The sequence below is a fragment of the Cynocephalus volans genome, chromosome X, assembly GCF_027409185.1.
Source record: "Cynocephalus volans isolate mCynVol1 chromosome X, mCynVol1.pri, whole genome shotgun sequence".
NCBI classification, from domain to species: Eukaryota; Metazoa; Chordata; class Mammalia; order Dermoptera; family Cynocephalidae; genus Cynocephalus; species Cynocephalus volans.
Window position 1 is genome coordinate 60526134 of NC_084478.1, and position 19664 is coordinate 60545797.

At 41.0% G+C, this 19664-nt stretch overlaps 1 protein-coding gene across 1 annotated transcript in view; it reads right to left on the reverse strand.

The window, feature by feature from the left end:
- Positions 1-403: 403 nt before the first annotated feature.
- Positions 404-19664, reverse strand: part of MAOB (monoamine oxidase B) — a 113983-nt gene continuing 94722 nt past the window's right edge. Inside the window, exons 9-15 of the mRNA XM_063083606.1 lie at positions 12607-12703; positions 11515-11568; positions 9200-9257; positions 6824-6921; positions 3671-3782; positions 3036-3098; positions 404-1299 (exon numbers count right to left, since the gene is read on the reverse strand). Coding sequence (XP_062939676.1) covers positions 1147-1299; positions 3036-3098; positions 3671-3782; positions 6824-6921; positions 9200-9257; positions 11515-11568; positions 12607-12703 — 635 coding nt within the window. The 3' untranslated portion in view covers positions 404-1146. The remainder of the gene's footprint in view (positions 1300-3035; positions 3099-3670; positions 3783-6823; positions 6922-9199; positions 9258-11514; positions 11569-12606; positions 12704-19664) is intronic.

A 19664-nucleotide genomic window follows, 5' to 3' on the forward strand; every position in this document is an offset into this window, starting at 1 on the left:
TGATAAGGAATATCAAAGGTCAACTGAAATATTATAATAATCTTAATAGTTTAAGCATCTTGCTTATTAAGATGTCAATTATTTTGACAGGTTTTTAAGGGGTGAAAGCAAGGAGGTGTGTCTTTTAGTATCTTTACCATATCATTATAAATCATTTACCAAGTGCTCACACATATGCCACCCACGATGGATCATAAAATCAAAATGCACATACCACCTGGGCTTCAAGAAATTTTGACTAAATACTGTAAAACCAGAATTATATACCTAATACTGGATCTTGATTTCATCTGTCAAGACTTTGAAAGTTATTACCCAAAAAGAAAAGACGGCAGACATCTGGCCAATCAATTTTATTTTTAATTACCCAAGTGTGTATTGACCTTTGTATTGAGACATAATGGAGGATACAAAAGGAAGACAAGATTCCTATCTCCTCCAAAATTAAAATCAGCTGGAAACACACTGCACAAGACAGTAAGACCTAATATACAGTGAACAGCATCTGAGTAGTGCAAGACAACTTAGCACAGAGTAAACCCACACAAAGGGACACCATTAGCAATTATAGTAGAGTAACTGGGGAATACATCCTGGGGGGTGGGAAAAGCAATGAATCTATGCTCTAGTCCCCCAAATACCAGTGGCTTATTGTGAACCTTAGGCAAGTAAGTTCTACCTCAATCAGCTTCAGTTTGCTCAACTCTAAAACAGAGGGTGAGGACTAAATGGCTTCTAAGGTCTTTCAGCTATAATAATAATGCAGAGAACTTGGGAAGGTGAGGATAATACAGGAAAGAAGAAGGATAAGCACAAAACCACAGAGGTGGGGAGAAACTAGCTGTCTGTGCATGGGCAAGGTGTGTTGTGGCACAACAAGGACCTTAAACAAGTCTATTTAATTCTAAAGATTCCAAAGACAGTGAGCTTGGAAATGGGTGAGACAGAGTACAAAGCCAGGTAAGAGATGCCAACCAGGAGCCAACGTGGAGAAAGAGATACTGTGTTTCCTGTGGTCAGAGTCTGACTTATCTTCACCATCTCTGCCTCGCTTCACCTTCTTTGCGGAACTTTATTGCAACCCCCTTCCCCAAACCCACACCCCAAACAGAGTAAGAATAGGGTGTGGTTACAGATGTCTTCTCTTTAGACCCGCACAAGTAGCCCCCTTTTGTGGGCCAGGAAGCCAAGAGCCATTGCTGAAAAGACGGTGGTCAATCCAATCAGCCTCAGCAGGCCTGGCACGGAGGGCAAATGTCTCTCCAAGAAGGTCGTGGTGATGGGCTGTGCAGGGACATCCTAGGTTCACAGAACATTTGATATTAGTACAGGGCTTGTGCATTTCATTCCAGAAGGTCTGCATTTCCTCCAGTTCTCTGAATGTGACCCACTCTTGCCAACCTCTAGGCCATTAAACATGACGTGCCCTCTGCTCGTAACACTCACCCCCTCTTACCCACTGGACTTTTTACTTAACTTTGCTTCCTCAAGGAGCCTTTCCCAAGCCCTCAGCCTAAACTTTTTGACATTTTCCCTCAGTATGTCTTCATTGTACTTGAACTTTTTGATTATCACCTGTATTCTCCACCAGCTATTGCACTCTACGAAAGCGCTGCTGTACCCTTACAATGGCCAATGCAGAACACGTGCACCATAAATATTTGTTGAGTGGATGACTCGATGGTCCCTCCAGCCCACACTCCCATCTCTAGCAGAAGCACTAGGAGAATGACTTTGGAGTGGCAGGTCTGTTCTCTTTGACTTCACACTTAAAAGGATAGAGGAATAACTTTGACCTTTTTAACCCTTGTCTTCTACAATGTGCTTCCACTCTCTCCTCTATGTATCCTTTCTTCCAGCCAGGAAAACTTCCTGGGGTTTTATTACAAAAATGATAAGTACATTGAAGTTTAATTTAGATTAAATATGCTCCATTTCATTCCACCCCTTTGCCCCTGGACAGGGGATGCTAACACACCTTCTTTTCTTTTCCTACCTCCTATTGAGAATCACCAGGTTAGATATTTATTTCACAATTATTTATTGAGTTTTTAATATGTCTAAAACTCTGTGAGAAATGTCTCCCCCACCCTTCACATCAAAAAAAATATTTTTTTTTAATAATCTGCAATGAATGTGGTAGCTACACATTTATCAAAGATTGTCTAAATCTCTCACCTCTGCCCTAACCCATGGTAACTATTAAAACATTCATGGGTTGGATCACTTAGGAAAAGGTATGTGAATATACACAAGTGTATTCTTCTTGCAAATAATTATTTTTAGAGGAAAGAGATCTAAATTCATGAAATAGAGAGGAACTCTCATACATTGTTGGTGGGACTGCAAAATGGTGCAGCCTCTATGGAAAATGGTATGGAGGTTCCTTAAACAATTGCAAATAGATCTACCATACGACCCAGCCATCCCACTGTTGGGAATATACCCAGAGGAATGGAAATCATCAAGTCGAAGGTATACCTGTTCCCCAATGTTCATCGCAGCACTCTTTACAATAGCCAAGAGTTGGAACCAGCCCAAATGCCCATCATCAGATGAGTGGATACGGAAAATGTGGTACATCTACACAATGGAATACTACTCAGCTATAAAAACGAATGAAATACTGCCATTTGCAACAACATGGATGGACCTTGAGAGAATTATATTAAGTGAAACAAGTCAGGCACAGAAAGAGAAATACCACATGTTCTCACTTATTGGAGGGAGCTAAAAATTAATATATAAATTCACACACATACATACACACACACACACAAACCGGGGGGGGGGGAAGAAGATATAACAACCACAATTATTTGAAGTTGATACAACAAGCAAACAGAAAGGACATTGTCGGGGGGGAGGGGGGGAGGGAGAAGGGAGGGAGGTTTTGGTGATGGGAAGCAATAATCAGCTACAATGTATATCGACAAAATAAAATTTAAAAAAAATAAAATAAAATAAAAAAATAAAAAATAAAAAAAAAATAAAAAAATAAAAAAAATAAATTCATGAAATAAAATATAGCTTACCACAGACTCTGGTTCTGGTTGCCAGATTTCATCCTCTGGAATCTTCCCCATGGCATGCAGGATCTGAAATGAAAGAGCATCTTGGAAAACAGCAAAACTGATACCATCTTTTCTCCTAACCTGCTCTTTAAATAGAGGACTAAGCGAATATATCTTGGGATATCCATCAAAAATAGCAGGTAAAGGCCAGAGCAGCCCACTCAACCTTTAAAAGGCTTCAAAATGTCTTTGATCTTTTTATAAGTGGTTCCAACCATTAAGCACACCATAAATTTTAGTAGTTGTAAATATACCTTAATAGGAATGACGTCAAAAGAATTGTCAGGAAAGATAAAAATGAATTCTGGACCTAATAGAAACATGTTTGGTTTTATAATATCAGGCTTCGGTGATCTCTCAAGTATAGCCATGGTGATTTTTTGTCCCCTGGTCTCTTTTTACTTTGGGTGACATGTTAGATATTTTTGTTATTACTTTTGGGTTAAGTCGCTTACTTCACTTGAGACTGCTGTTAAAATGGTGGATCTTCAGGTGAGGGTTACTGGGGAGTTGCTCCAGGATCTCAGACACCTTTGATCTGTTTATCAGGCCCATGAGTTGCCTTCTTCCCCAGAGCCCATGACCCTGGGCCCTACCTCTCGGGCCGCTCTCTCCCCAGCCTCCACAGCTCCCTCCATGTAGCCGCTCCAGTGTGTGGCAGTCTCAGTGCCTGCGAAGTAAATCCGACCCACCGGCTGGCGTAGAACCCTTGAAATAAAAGCAAAGAGGTAAAATTGGTCAGTCTCAGAGAGCCAGAGAAAAGCTCTCCCAGAAAGACCAAGGCTAGTCAGCTTCCACAGATTCTAAACATCAAGGAGGACATTGGCAATTTTGAAATAATGTTCATTAGGTTCTCCAGATCTTGCATGATCTTTCTTAAAGACAAAATGGACTAAAAGCTAAAGTCCACTCCTACACCCAGAATTTACAGGTAAAGGAACTGACATCGATGGGGGTAAAACAGGTATTTGCTTCACCTACATGAAGTTAGGGACTATATGAGCCCAGTCGCATATGGCTCCTTTTATGGCTCACCAGCTCTGGTCAAGGTGACACATGCCCCCAATTCCCCACCTGGGTATTCAACTAATGACCTTGGCAAAACAATTCCTCTCACTGGGCTCTGGCTTCCTCATCTCTTAAAGTGGATGGTCCAATTATCTCTAAGACCTTTTCCATCAGTAGCATTTTACAAATCTGTGAGTTTAACTATGACTCCATAACTTCCATTCATTAAGCACTTACTTCTACCAGTGTTGAGTTTTACTGCATTAAATTATAACAGTTTGTATTTGTCGGGTGCCAAGTACTCTTCTAAGTGCATGAATTGTCACCACAACCTTGTGAGATCAGCATTCTTGTTATCCCCATTTTGCAGATGAGAATATGGAGGTAGACTGTGGTAGACATTGTCAGGCACCACCAAGACCCCCTTATTATAAATAAAAAAAGAACAGGAGAAGATATAATAGAATATTAGTACACTGACAGTACATGGAATAATCTAGAATTATCGAGTGCCTAAGGGCATTCAGGAAGGGTTCCATGAAAGAGAAGGTGGATTTGCTTTCTCCATGTTTATTAAACAATGCTACTTTTCACAGCATGCTCACTTTTTTCAAACAGAGGAAACTAACTCCAGTTGGAGTCCTCTGGGAGGCCTGGCCAAACCCTAGAGTTAAATATTAGAAGAAAGAACAAAGGCTTAGAGAATTAATCATGCTAACACCCAGAATGTAAAAATGCCAAAACCAAGAATTAATTTTAAATGAAGAGATAATTTTCCTACACTCATCATGTGGAAATCTTTTAGGGGAAAAAAAAAAGTCCAGCAGCTATATAAGAAAACTCTCTGACCCTTCTTTTGCAGGTGGGTGAACAAACAGTACATATTCACAAAGGATATAGGGTATCACAAAGGAGAGCTCCACGTACATTTCTTGTGGCTTATGTGATTTACTGCATAATCACTATAACTAGTTTTTCACTCTATCTAGAAGAAAAATTCCCTAAGAAATGTATGTTTAGTTCTATACTAAAGTTATACTGTTAATTCTGTCCTCTGTCTTCCATCTAGAAGCAGAAAATATACTGCATACTGCCAGGGCCCTGAAGACCCTTCAAGAGAAGCCCTGTGGGCTGGTAGTCTGTGCTGAGGCTGGGAGTTATATCACTAAGCTATCAAGTTTTGTGTTCCTGAATGTGTCATAGGAGGTAAAGGATCCTACCTACCTTTCTGGTCTGATTCCCCATTCCATCCTCAACATCACCCAAAGCCCCGCCATGCAGAGCTATTCCCCAGACTTTCCAGGAACTTGTAGGATTCCAAGTGTTTGCTCGTACCTTTCCACCTGCCTAGGCTGCGTCCCCAGTAGCCTATCTCTGCCTCCCACAACCCTCAGGGGGTATGTGCATTATGAAGCCTTCACAGATTTCTCTAGGTAAGGCTGGCCCGTCCCTCCACGTGCCCCTCAATTAGAGCACTTACCACAACACTTTAGAGTCAAAGTTTGATGTGCTGCCCTCTCCCTATCCCCACCCCAGCCCCCAGTGCTGTCAGATCCTTTTCAGCAGCGAGGGGTGTATTTGGTATTGAAGCTTCCAGCATAGTGCATGGCAAACAGTTGAAACATAGATAATAAATGCTGAATGAAACAAATACTATTGACATTTTATATACTCAGCATATCTGAAAATTAACTCAATCACCCCATAGCTTATCAGGTGGTGACTTTTGACCCCAGAATGTTCTCTTGGATGACATTTTGTCATCTTCAGGAAGATAAGAAAAGTGCTAACCAAAGTCATTATGTACCTTCTGATAAGCAGGTCTTCATCCTTGCTTGACGGGTTTTCACGAACAAACTGATTAGCCATTTCCATTTATACCCTCTGCTTACTGCACACGCTCAACAGCTTCTCAATCACTGTTCTGCATTTCCTATCTAGTTTAGACTGAGCACTTGGCATTAAATTATTGCTTGGTTTAGTATTACTATAATGGTCATAATAATTGCTGTTATACCATTAATTCATACCTTGTTATTGTCATCAAATACAATCAACCAAACATCAATAACTCTCACATGTATGCACAATGCTGTGACTGCTAAAAGCCACTGTGCTCTTTGAATGGCTGAATTGCATGGCATGTGAGTTATATCTCAATAAAGATGTTAAAAAATAACTCATACTCTCATTAACATACTGATTAGTGCCCACTGGATGCCATCTCGTGCTTTCTCATCCTCCTACTAAGGAAAGTGAGGTTCAGAGAGAAGTGAGCTGTCCAACAAGACAAAACTTGTTATTGGTAGAATCAGGACTGGAACCCAAGTCCCTTTATGATCAGTCTAGAATTCATTTTGCTTTTAGAATGCTCTACCTATGTTGGCATTCATACAGTTGCATTTGAGGAAATTTTACTGAGTTCTAAACTCAGTATAAGGACACTTCTTCTGACAATATATGTGAACCCTCCAACATCTACATTGCTATCTTATGGGGCAAACGTCTTTGGTTATTTTGATTGGGATTGTTTCTCCACAGGAATTAAGAGTGAAAGGTCACACTATGGCACAAAATTATAATGACTTTGTTCATGAGATCCGATCCACACGATACAAAGGAAATTAGACCTTTTCTTTTTTTCTGTATTTATAAGAGACAGAAGAGCTACATAAACCTATTTAGAGTTTGGATCCAGTTGCAGGGGATTTCAGTCACAGTTTAGCACACTTTTACTCTACCTTCCATACTGAGTCATGATCCCAGGGGGGAAGTAGGTGGTGTAGCAGCCCCCGGAGTACTGCTCCTCACACCAGTTCTTCTCTTCATAATGCACCGGCTGCAAGGCAGAGTGACAAAAGCTTGAAGGAGATGCAGAGGAAGACATCTAGTCTACAATAAATCAAGCACAGTCCAGTAGACTTTGTACTGGTGAACTAATATATTTCTGAAATAGATCCTCATTATTCCTGATGTTTTTGAAGATATGTCTTTGGGCAAGTAAATGTCCTTCGTAAGAAACTTCTACGAAATGCAGACTTCAGAAAGGTTTCTCACTCGGTTCACTCATGTCTTAGGTACTGTTCATAAGTTGCAATCATCTATCTCCAGTTTTAACTTGCTCTTACGTATTAAAAAGTTTTTAGTGTCTAATAGTTTCAAGAAAGTTTTAAAAAAGATTTATGCTTGCTGGAATGATTGGACAGGGGGGAAAAAGCAGAAAAATAATATCTGTTGCAGAAAAAGGATAACCAGATTCATGGTTTTGGTGGAGGTGAGCTTTTTTAAGGGAAGTTGGACAGACAAACTAATGTTCTTGCGCGTGTAGGTGTACTTCTGCCGATGATGGTACTCGTAAACAACTATTGGCATGAAAGATATGTTTTTGCCAAGAACAGGGAAAACTTTACCTGAGATTTTGCAAAGCTCTAACTCTTTATTAAAGTAACTAAACAGAAGCTTTATCAGTAAGCATGACTTTGAAAAGATAAAATCCACATAGTAAGTTTCAAGAGAAAAATGCTTAAAAACAGATTTTGAAAAATGTTTTGTCTAAACAAATTTGCAATCACATAGATGACTTCGGACAGTCATTTGTAAGGCATCCTATTTACAAAGTATGAGGCCCGGCCTCTCGTGGTGTTAACGTGTGCACTGCACACTCCAGTCTCTGAGCTCCACATCCAGCTCCTGAACATCCTTCTCTGGCTGTTTCCAGCCAATCAGAAGAAAGGTCGGACTTTATCTTTCATCCTTCCTTGCTCCCATGAATTTCTTCCTTCCACACAATAGACACCAAAGCAAGAGTAAAGCAAGTGGTCCCCTCTATGCCAAGAGCAATCAAGGACAGGACCCACTCATTTTTATCATTGGGAATTAATCATCTCCATTCTTCTTAGAAAAAGAGACTTTCCTAAATGAAAAAGGATTAACTTTTTTGGACATAGAGGACAACAACTGCTTTTCTTTCCAACTGAGATTCCCCAAACAACCATTTCAAAGGTTGTTGGAGGAACTTCAATTACAAACTGCTTTATCCTTGAGAGTGTCTCAGAACATAATTTCAAAAAAAACTTGAATATCTACCAGGGTGAAATATCTTGAACAGCATTTTTAAACAGAAAAACTAATTTTTAACAGATGCTAAGTGATTTTTTTAGTGTGTATACATTTTTGATTTTGCTAATTTACTCACCATCCTTGAGCCTGGACGTTATGCCTATATTTAAACTTTCTAAATGGTACATGAATGCAAAAAATGAAACAAAGCACACTCCTCATTAATATTCTATTTCTCTCCACACCAGTCAATTAATTGTTCTTGGTCATTTGCTGAGAAAGAACTTTAAAAAAAAAAACTCAAGAGCCTGTGTTTCACCTTTATCAAGTACAGAATATCTGCAACTGGGGGGGGGGGGGTGGGAATCTTACTTCAAAATAATAAACAAAAATTTTCAAGTTGAAAAGTCACAACAACTTGACTAGGAGGAAGCAAGAAACTTCCAAGTTCAGTAAGGTAAGTAAGTGTTAGAGTAATAGGACTAAGCCATGTAGCATCAGCCTGTCTTCCTTCTATCCCTAACATTCAAGGGTAAAACAAGGCAGAAAAAGGGACATGCAGGAGGGCAGCAGGTCATCCTATTCTTACCTACAAGATAGTGAGGGGTAGGGTGGGTGCAGATTTATGTACACGACTGAGACTCTGGTCTTTTCACAAGGTCACCAGAGAAAAAGAAAGCTCTTTAGATTCCCATCCTGGCTGCCAGGATCTAAGATTTCCCTACAGGCAGCAAAAGCTCCTCTCTTTTACCCCCCGACAGAGTTGGGAGCAGAGTGGCCTAATGCCCTGCTTCAGGCAGAGGGAGAATTCAGGGACAAGTGTAGCACCACCTAAACCACAGCATATGGCAGGGTCCCTAACCCACCACCAGCGTAGCCAGGGCCCACACTCTCTGGGACGACTTATAAATTGACCAGCTCTGTGCAGACCCTTCCACGAGTATATCAGGGGAAACATGAGCTCTAGGACCCTATACTTGCATGAATCTATCCCCATTAGTCCTTGAGGACAAAGCTAGATCTCTCTCCCCCAGGCAAGGGTTGGGAAGCAGCCTTACGTGCAGAGCATCTTGGGAGCCCAAAACTTTTGCATAGAGCTCACAAAGTTTCTTCAACCTATGGGAGAAAAACCAAAAGAGGCAGAAGTGAAAATGAAGGAAGGAAGGAAGGAAAAGAAAAAGTGAAAGAGGCACCTATCCCCTCATAGAAAAGTCTCTGTGAGCCAATGATTCCGCTCTGATACTTGGTTTTAATTTTTTAAAACAAGGCACATTGTTCTTTTTCCAATGTCTCAAATCTGTGAGGTCAGATATGAATCGTGCGAGATTGGTGATAAATGTTTAAGAAAGAAAAGCAACGTGCTGCCTGAATCACCGGGGCACCCTGCAATTTGTTCATTCATTCAAGGAAGCACGCCGTGTGCCTCTTAAGTGTCATCCGTGTGCTGAGCTCTGCAGCTCTGGGAGGGGAGCCACAGCCACGCTCAGCCCTCCTCCTCCCCCCGCCCCATTACAAGGCAGTGCACACACTGGAAAGAGTGTGGATCAGGAAAGCCTTGAATTCTGCTTCTGTCTCTCACACACTAAGATCTTAAGCAGGTTATGTAAGCTCTCTGAGCTTTAGTTTTATCAACAATCTTGCATGATTTTTTCACTACTGATTTAAAACAATGTGGTCCCTAGACCAGCAGCATCAGCATCACCCAGGAATTTGTTAAAAATGCCAATTAGCAGGCCCAGTTCCAGACGTACTAACCCAGAAACGGAAATGGCAGCAATTCTGTGTTTTCATAAACTTTCCAGGTGATTCTCAAGTTTGATGAACCACCGATAAAAAGTGTTATAGAGTTCTAAGCCCAATAACTGTTCATAACAAATAAATGCTCAACAATAGTAGCTCTTAGGAAATTTAGTGGAATGGAGGAATTGGAAGTAAGCCAACAGTTAAGAAATGTCAAGGAAGAAATGAGGTTATAGTTATTTCCAGCCTGATTTTTACAAAATAGCAATGATTATTATTATTTTAAAGCCATGATCTCTTTCTACAAAAAATCACAAAATGCCTAATTTCTTCTCCTTCCCTCTCTCTCTTTTTTTTTTTTTTTTTTTTTTTTTTTGGTGGCTGGCCAGCACAGGGATCTGAACCCTTGACCTTGGTGTTATCAGTACCATGCCCTACCAAGTGAGCTAACCGGCTCTTTTTCCTTTGTTTCTACATAAATGAAACAGTTTGGCACAAGCAGAGGAATAGCCACACAGAGCAAAGAAATAAAATTAAGTTCAGAAATAGAACCAAATACATAGGAAATTTAGAATTCATAAGGGTGGGCATTTTAAACCCATGGAGAAAAAGACAATTCGATAAAATGGCCCCGGAACAAATGGCTGCCCACGAAAAAAATAAAATTGGACTCCTACATTACTTCTTACACCAAAATATATTTCAGAAGGATCAAACATTTACATATAAGAGATGAAAGCATAAAAGTAACTGAAAAAATGGGTGATTTAAAAAAAAATTATCTTGGAATAAGAAAGTCTTTTTTATTCATCATAGATCAATCAGAAGTCATGATTTAAAAATGGATAAATTTGACTACATAAAAAGATAAAATTTTATTATAGTATAAAGTAAATAAGCCACAAACATGTTCAAAAGACAAATTTGGAAAAGATTTCTTGCAGGCACTAGAGATCCAGCAGTAAACCAACCAGACAAAGCATTCTTGGGGACGTTTTTGGGTGAATGGCCCAGGCAGACCTCCATAGCCCTGCCCATGGACAGAGGTGGCATTGGTCATGGAGGAGCATGCTGATGGAAGGGTAAAGAATGCACCATAATGTAATTCAGGGGCTCATAGTTGGTAAATATGTTATCAGTGGTGGTGTGGGAATAAATAATTGGCAGTGAATACTAATAGCCAGAAGAAATTGCCACCTGCAGAGAGATTAGCCCCTCTGTACCTACAATCTGTAATTGTTATGCATCGCTCATGTAGTATGTACTGCAGACCACCCTGCAACACAGTAATTTGTCTATCTGGTCATCAAGCAAATTTTCAGCCCCTGGGTTCTATCCATTTTCGTATTCTCCATAGCTTCTAGTATACTGTCTTATGTGCAATACACTCAATAAATATTAATTTGAAGACTTGGTGCTTAAGTTATCAGCACTGCACCTTTATACAGCAAACCCCTTATAATCAACATAGCACCTACATGCCACTGGCAAAACACATATGATTAGCAGCCTGTAAGTTAAAAACTTAAGTAAAATTGAAAGTCAGGCAAGTAGGCGGCAAAGAACGAAAGGAGAAGGAAAGGAAGGGAGGGAGGGAGGGAGGGAGGGAAAGAAGAGGCACTCCTCTTGTTACCTTTCTTCTTTGGTAAGACGAGCCAGTTTTCTGGCTTTGTGGGCAAGGATAAATCTAAAACACACAAACAAGAAAAAGGGGGAAATTAATGGCTGCTTTCATCCTGACCTCATTTCTATAGCTATGTGTGTGCCTAGTGTACAATGTTAAAAGCCAATTAGAAGAAACAAGCTATACACCAGCTTAGTTTATGTTCACAGTTTTACTGTTACCACTTTACATTCCTAACCTTGAAGAGCTCCTTCTAGCTTCAGGGAGTCAAGGGACTAAAAGTAGATGACTGGCAATAATTTCTGCCTAGGGTGACACTATGACTGATTCACTTCCCCCAACTCGTCTGGTGGCTAATAGGAATGAGCCTGGGCCTCCAATGCCCACTTAAGGCTGTGTCTGAGCCCTTCCAGTTTCATCCAGTCCTTGCTCTTTGCTTCTGTCTGCACCATGGTGTCTCCCTAGCACCCAACCTTCTAGATTTTGCTTCCATTTCTAGCCCTGTGATTGCCTTCAACTTAACAATTGGTTTGACCTCCCTGTTCTGACCCTTGGCTCTCTCTGAGATAAACTCATACACGTCCTAGGGCTCATCTCAATTGTAGCTGCTCCAGGTAACCACCTCTCTGGACCAGGTTCTGGTCCCCAAGCATCATCCATCTGTGCTGGTCTTCCCTGAAAGCTAAGGACTGGGTTAGTCTTGGTTGCTCTCTAGTGGGAATCGTAAGATCTCAGCATCCCACATAAATAATATTGATGCCCATACAGCCTCCACAAGCAGCCCTCTTAGGGAAACACCCTGAGTCGGGTCTTTATATCATGGTTTCAACAAAAGATGGCTCACCAAAATATATCAACCTCCAGCACTAAATATAAAGCAGAAAACTAATATAACAAATTTAAAAATGGTATTCTACTTCCTTTTTAGATATTAATTCATTGGAAAGCTTTATGAACAAAAAGAAGCAATAAGAATTTTTCTACTGCTGGATTTGAAGAATAGTACCATGGGTTTAATAGCATTTGGGGCACATTTATTAATAGTATGTGATTACCTTGTCAACACTGAATAGCAGCCACAGCACCATAACTGTGCCTTACCCCATTATTGCAGCATAGGTGCCATCAGGTTTGGTATCATCCAATGTGTAAGCAATGGGAGCTTCCTCTCCTTCAATAATCATGGTTCCACAGTAATCTTGGGGAACAGAAAAATGGAGGAACATATTCATCACCCTATCAAACTATCCACAGCAGTTACAATGAAGCACACATTTTCCAACCTGAGAAGCCCAAAGGCCAAACATAGCATATTATACTCTCTCTATATGAAGGCAAACCAGACTGATGTTAAAGGAGGGCTAAGCAGCCAACATTTTGTGAAAAAAAAATTGAACCATAAGCCCTTCTCTGCAAAGAATAGAGCAATGTGATACTATGAATTCGTCTAGGCCACCATTTAATGAAATCTAGTCTTCTTTGTGTCTCCTATTTCCTCTTTCATGAGAAATCAGAATAAAGCCAAAGATGTGTAAAGGAAATATTAGTCCATTGCTGTAAAACGGAAGGGACTGAATGTTCACATTTTATGAGGAGCCACTTACTCTATTTTAACTAGTTCTTTGCTTATCTGAAGACAGGCTGACACGAATAACTAAAATCCATAGAGTTCCAAACCCTCATTTCAAATGTGACCTCCAATGATTCTTTCTCCCTCAAGAACAAGTTGGGAAACAATTTCAGCTCATTCTGGATAAAAGTGCTTCCTTCATTCCCCTCGTGAACAAAACACGAGCACATGCAATTTCAACAAAAGACTGGGACAGAGCAATGTTGAAAATGTCAGGGTGGAGTCTGAAATGTTCTAATGATATCCTACTGTAGCATACTACTCTTCCTGCTCCATCATATACTTGCAAATTTGAGGTTGTTTGAGCAAAACTATGGTGAAAGACTATGGGGCAAATATTGTATAGAAAAGCCAGTAAGAGGGTTTCAAAACAAGGAAGATAGGACAGAGAAAGAACTTGGCAGGCATGCACCTTCCCAGCCTGTCTGTGCACACATGTGTTCACAGGTGTGTGTGTGCAGACACACCTGGAGGCCTGTTTTTCACTATTGATTTTAAGAGAAATGTGCTTTATTTATTTTCTCAAGACTCCCTTTATTTTTTACAATTTATTTTATTTATTGAATCAAAATTGATTATACGTCTTTTGGGGGTTCAACACTGAAATATGTTGATCAAATCAATATTACTAGCATATATATTGTTACAAATTGTAATTATTCTTTATGCCCCTTGTCCAATATTTCCCCATCCCCCTCTCTCTTCCCCCTTCCCCCTCTAATTACTCTAGATTTCTTCTCTCCTTCTGAAAGAATAATGGTTACTCTGTTGATTTGTTGCCTAGATGATCTGTCCAATGCTGAGAGGTGTGATCAGGTCCCTCAATATTATCATAGAGCAGATGCTTCTTCTGTCACTCTGAAATAGGCCTTGTGGAGAGAGACATCCTCTTCTTTTCTTTATCTCTGCTGGTGACTATGCACTCCAGTGTCAATGCACTCCAGTGGTTGGTGGACCATCTGCGTGGTGGTTGTGGCATCTAGCCACTTTCATGGCAGCCATGGTTATTGTGGTGGCTGTGGTGGGCCACTCACATGGAGGTGATGTTTTTGGCATGCTCCTTGGCACTGGCAGTGTGCCTGATTGTGGGGTGTTTCTGGTCCCTGGCTCCATACCTCTGGGTGGGCTCTGAGGTGCTAGCATGGTGTGCCTGGTTGGGAGGGGATCCGGTCCCCTTCTTCATGCCTCGGGTCCCTGGGTTGGCCATGAGTCACTGGCATGGTGTGCCTGGCTGTGGGCAGGGGGTCTGGTCCCTGGCTCCATGCCTCAGGTCACCATGCAGGCCCCGATGCACTGGTGTGGTGTGCCTGGTTGTGGGAGGGGAGTCCGGTCCCTTTCTCCATGCCTTGGATCCCCGGGCAGGCACTGAGGTACTGACGTGGTATGCCTGGTTGTGGGAGGGGGATCCCATCCCTTTCTCCATGCCTCAGGTCCCCAGGTTGGCCCTGAGGCACTGGCATGGTGTGGCTGGTTGTGGAAGGGGGGTCTGGTCCCCTTCTCCATGCATTGGGTCCCTGGGCATGCCCCAAGGCGCTGGCATGGTGTGCCTGGTTGTGGGAGGGGGGTCCAGTCCCTTTCTCCATGCCTCAGTTCCCCAGGTGGGCCCTGAGGCACTGGCATGCTGTGGCTGGTTGTGGGAGAGGGGTCGAGTCCCCAGCTCCAGCCTCTGGTTCCCAGGCAGGCCCCAAGGTGCTGGTGGTGTGCCTGGGCCAGAACTAAGTTTTTGTCCTTTGCTTACTTCTAAAACAGGGGAACTTCCTGTGGGGTCCAGTACTTGAGCTCTGTGTTTGAGCTAAATTGCTGCTTTGCTGCTGTTTCCCTAGGGAAGGCTTTTTGTGCAGCTCAGCATTTAATGGTTGACTTTATAGGTACTTCTGGCTCTACAGAGACCTGGTGCAACTGGGTTGTGTAGAAACTCTGATCTGGGCCTGAGTTTTCATCAAACTGCACCCCATGAAATTCTGCATTCCCAACCAGTCTCTCTGGTTCTGTGCTCATTGGGGAGGGGGGGGCAGGTTGGCTGTCCTTGCTGTGTCCCAGTATTCTCCAGGTGGACCTGTCTCCCCCACCGCCCGTGCTCCAAACACTTCCCATGGAACGGGCCCTGTGCCAGTCCCTTGCAATGACTCACTGGCCTCTGAATGACTCCCCTTTTTCAGCTGTTCTGGCTCCTTACTCTTGCATGGGTCCATGGGAACCCTATTCGTGGTCTTGCTGTCCTGGAGGCCACCAAGGCCCTCTTCTCTCCTGCCACCTCCAAGTAACTGCATCTGAAGGGCACAGCTGTGATTTCCAACTTCCGCCAGCTCCTGCTCCGTGTGCTCAGCAGCTCCAGCCTTAAAGCAGCCATGGCCTGAAATGCTCAGAGCAGTTTTTTCTTTCTCTCATCGTGGTTTCTCCTGCCTTCATGTCCTCCATAGGTCTCTCCTTCTCTTCCCCTGAGCTCCAGTGGCCCCAGCTTGGCTGATGTTACATTTTTATAGTTGTAAATTGGTTGATTTGTGGGAGAGAGTGATGCTGGGGACCATCAATTCTGCCATTTTCTAAGAGAAAATCCTGGAGGCCTTTTAAGCTGCATTTGCTTCTCTCTCTCCTCCCACTTCCCTCCTCACTGTGCACCTGTGACAGTCAATGGCCCAGTCAGCCACTGGCTTGAGGGGTGCTTATATGTCCCTCAGGTGTGCTGGGGTGGACAGACATTGAGAAAGACTGAAGTATGGGAATAAGAGATGTTTATTTTTTATTTATTTTTTTTTTAATTTTATTTTGTCGATATACATTGTAGCTGATTATTGCTCTCCATCACCAAAACCACACTCCCTTCTCCCACACCCCTCCCCCCCAACAATGTCCTTTCTGTTTGCTTGTTGTATCAACTTCAAATAATTGTGGTTGTTATATCTTCTTCCCCCCCCCCAGTTTGTGTGTGTGTGTGTGTGTGTGGGTGTGTGAATTTATATATTAATTTTTAGCTCCCACCAATAAGTGAGAACATGTGGTATTTCTCTTTCTGTGCCTGACTTGTTTCACTTAATATAATTCTCTCGAGGTCCATCCATGTTGTTGCAAATGGCAGTATTTCATTCGTTTTTATAGCTGAGTAGTATTCCATTGTGTAGATGTACCACATTTTCCGTATCCACTCATCTGATGATGGGCATTTGGGCTGCTTCCAACTCTTGGCTATTGTAAAGAGTGCTGCGATGAACATTGGGGAACAGGTATACCTTCGACTTGATGATTTCCATTCCTCTGGGTATATTCCCAACAGTGGGATGGCTGGGTCGTATGGTAGATCTATTTGCAATTGTTTAAGGAACCTCCATACCATTTTCCATAGAGGCTGCACCATTTTGCAGTCCCACCAACAATGTATGAGAGTTCCTTTTTCTCCGCAGCCTCGCCAGCATTTATCGTTCATAGTCTTTTGGATTTTAGCCATCCTAACTGGGGTTAGATGGTATCTCAATGTGGTTTTGATTTGCATTTCCCGGATGCTGAGTGATGTTGAGCATTTTTTCATATGTCTGTTGGCCATTTGTATATCTTCCTTAGAGAAATGCCTACTTAGCTCTTTTGCCCATTTTTCAATTGGGTTGCTTGTTTTCTTCTTGTAAAGTTGTTTGAGTTCCTTATATATTCTGGATATTAATCCTTTGTCAGATGTATATTTTGCAAATATTTTCTCCCACTCTGTTGGTTGTCTTTTAACTCTGTTAATTGTTTCTTTTGCTGTGCAGAAGCTTTTTAGTTTGATATAATCCCATTAGTTTATTTTTCCTTTGGTTGCCCGTGCTTTTGGGGTCGTATTGATGAAGTCTGTGCCCAGTCCTATTTCCTGAAGTGTTTCTCCTATGTTTTCTTTAAGAAGTTTTATTGTCTCAGGGTGTATATTTAAATCCTTAATCCATTTTGAGTTGATTTTAGTATACGGTGAGAGGTATGGATCTAGTTTCATTCTCCTGCATATCGATATCCAGTTATCCCAGCACCACTTGCTGAAGAGGCAGTCCCTTCCCCAGTGAATAGGCTTGGTGCCTTTGTCAAAGATCAGATGGCAGTAAGTGTGTGGGTTGATTTCTGGATTCTCTATTCTATTCCATTGGTCAGTGTGTCTGTTTTTATGCCAGTACCATACTGTTTTGGTTATTATAGCTTTGTAGTATAGCTTAAAGTCAGGTAGTGTTATGCCTCCAGCTTTATTTTTTTTGCTGAGCATTTCTTTGGCTATTCGTGGTCTTTTATTGTTCCATATAAATGTCTGAATAGTTTTTTCCATTTCTGAGAAAAATGTCTTTGGAATTTTGATGGGGATTGCGTTGAATTTGTATATCACTTTGGGTAGTATGGACATTTTCACTATGTTGATTCTTCCAATCCAAGAGCATGGGATATCTTTCCATCTTCTTGTATCCTCTCTAATTTCTCTCAGCAGTGGTTTGTAGTTCTCATTATAGAGATTTTTCACATCCTTGGTTAACTCAATTCCTAAGTATTTTATTTTTTTGGTGGCTATTGTAAATGGGCAGGCTTTCTTGATTTCTCCTTCTGCATGTTCACTATTGGAGAAAAGAAATGCTACTGATTTTTGTGTGTTGATTTTGTATCCTGCTACTGTGCTGAAATCATTTATCAATTCCAACAGTTTTTTTGTAGAGGTTTTAGGCTGTTCGATATATAGGATCATGTCATCTGCAAACAGGGACAGTTTGACTTCATCTTTTCCAATCTGGATGCCCTTTATTTCCTTCTCTTCTCTGATTGCTCTGGCTAGTACTTCCAACACTATGTTGAATAGGAGTGGTGAGAGTGGGCATCCTTGTCTAGTTCCTGTTCTTAAAGGAAAAGCTTTCAGCATTTCCCCATTCAGGATGATATTGGCAGTGGGTTTGGCATATATGGCTTTAATTATGTTGAGATACTTTCCCTCTATACCTAACTTATAGAGGGTCTTTGTCATGAATGAGTGCTGAACTTTATCAAATGCTTTTTCAGCATCTATAGAGATGATCATATGGTCCTTGTGTTTGAGTTTATTAATATGGTGTATCACATTTATTGATTTGCGTATGTTGAACCAACCTTGCATCCCTGGGATGAATCCCACTTGATCGTGATGAATAATTTTTCGTATGTGTTGCTGTATTCTGTTTGCTAGTATTTTAGTGAGGATTTTTGCATCTATATTCATCAAGGATATCGGCCTGTAGTTTTCTTTTTTGGTTATATCTTTACCTGGTTTTGGTATCAGGATGATGTTTGCTTCATAGAATGAGTTTGGGAGAGTTGCGTCCATTTCAATCTTTTGGAATAGTTTGTAAAGAATCGGTGTCAATTCCTGTTTGAATGTTTGGTAAAATTCTGCTGTGAATCCATCTGGTCCTGGGCTTTTCTTTGTTGGGAGCCTTCTGATAACAGCTTCAATCTCCTTTATTGTTATTGGTCTGTTCAAATTTTCTACGTCTTCACGGTTCAGTTTTGGGAGCTTGTGTGTGTCCAGAAATTTATCCATTTCCTCCAGATTTTCAAATTTGTTGGCGTATAGTTGTTTATAGTAGTCTCGAATGATTCCTTGTATTTCAGATGAATCAGTTGTAATATCGCCTTTTTCGTTTCTAATTTTTGTTATTTGAGTCTTCTCTCTTCTTTTTTTTGTTAGCCATGCTAATGGTTTGTCTATTTTATTTATCTTTTCAAAAAACCAACTTTTTGATTCGTTGATCTTTTCTTTTGTTTTTTGGTTTTCAATTTCGTTCAGTTCTGCTCTGATCTTAATGATTTCTTTCCGTCTGCTAACTTTAGGTTTGGATTGTTCTTGTTTTTCTAGTTCTTTAAGGTGAAGTGTTAGGTTGTTCACTTGCCATCTTTCTATTCTTCTAAAGTGAGCATTTAATGCAATAAATTTTCCCCTCAATACTGCTTTTGCAGTATCCCACAGGTTTTGGTATGATGTATCATTGTTTTCATTAGTTTCAATAAACTTTTTGATTTCCTGCTTGATTTCTTCTTGGACCCATATGTCATTAAGTAGAATGCTGTTTAATTTCCTTGTGTTTGTATAGTTTCCAGAGTTTTGTTTGTTATTAATTTCTAGTTTTAATCCATTGTGGTCTGAGAAGATACATGGGATAATTCCATTTTTTTTGGAATTTATTGAGACTTGATTTGTGACCTAATATGTGATCTATCCTGGAGAATGATCCATGTGCTGATGAGAAGAATGAATATTCTGAGGTTGTTGGGTGGAATGTTCTGTAGATATCTGCCAATTCCAATTGGTCTAGAGTCTTGTTTAGATCTTGTGTTTCTCTATTGATTCTTTGCCTAGATGATCTGTCTAATATTGACAGTGGAGTGTTCAGGTCCCCTGCTATTATGGTATTAGTGTCTATTTCCTTCTTTAGGTCTAATAGAGTTTGTTTTATAAATCTGGCTGCTCCAACATTGGGTGCGTACATATTTATGATTGTTATGTCTTCTTGATGGATCAGTCCTTTTATCATTAAGTAGTGTCCCTCATTGTCTCTTT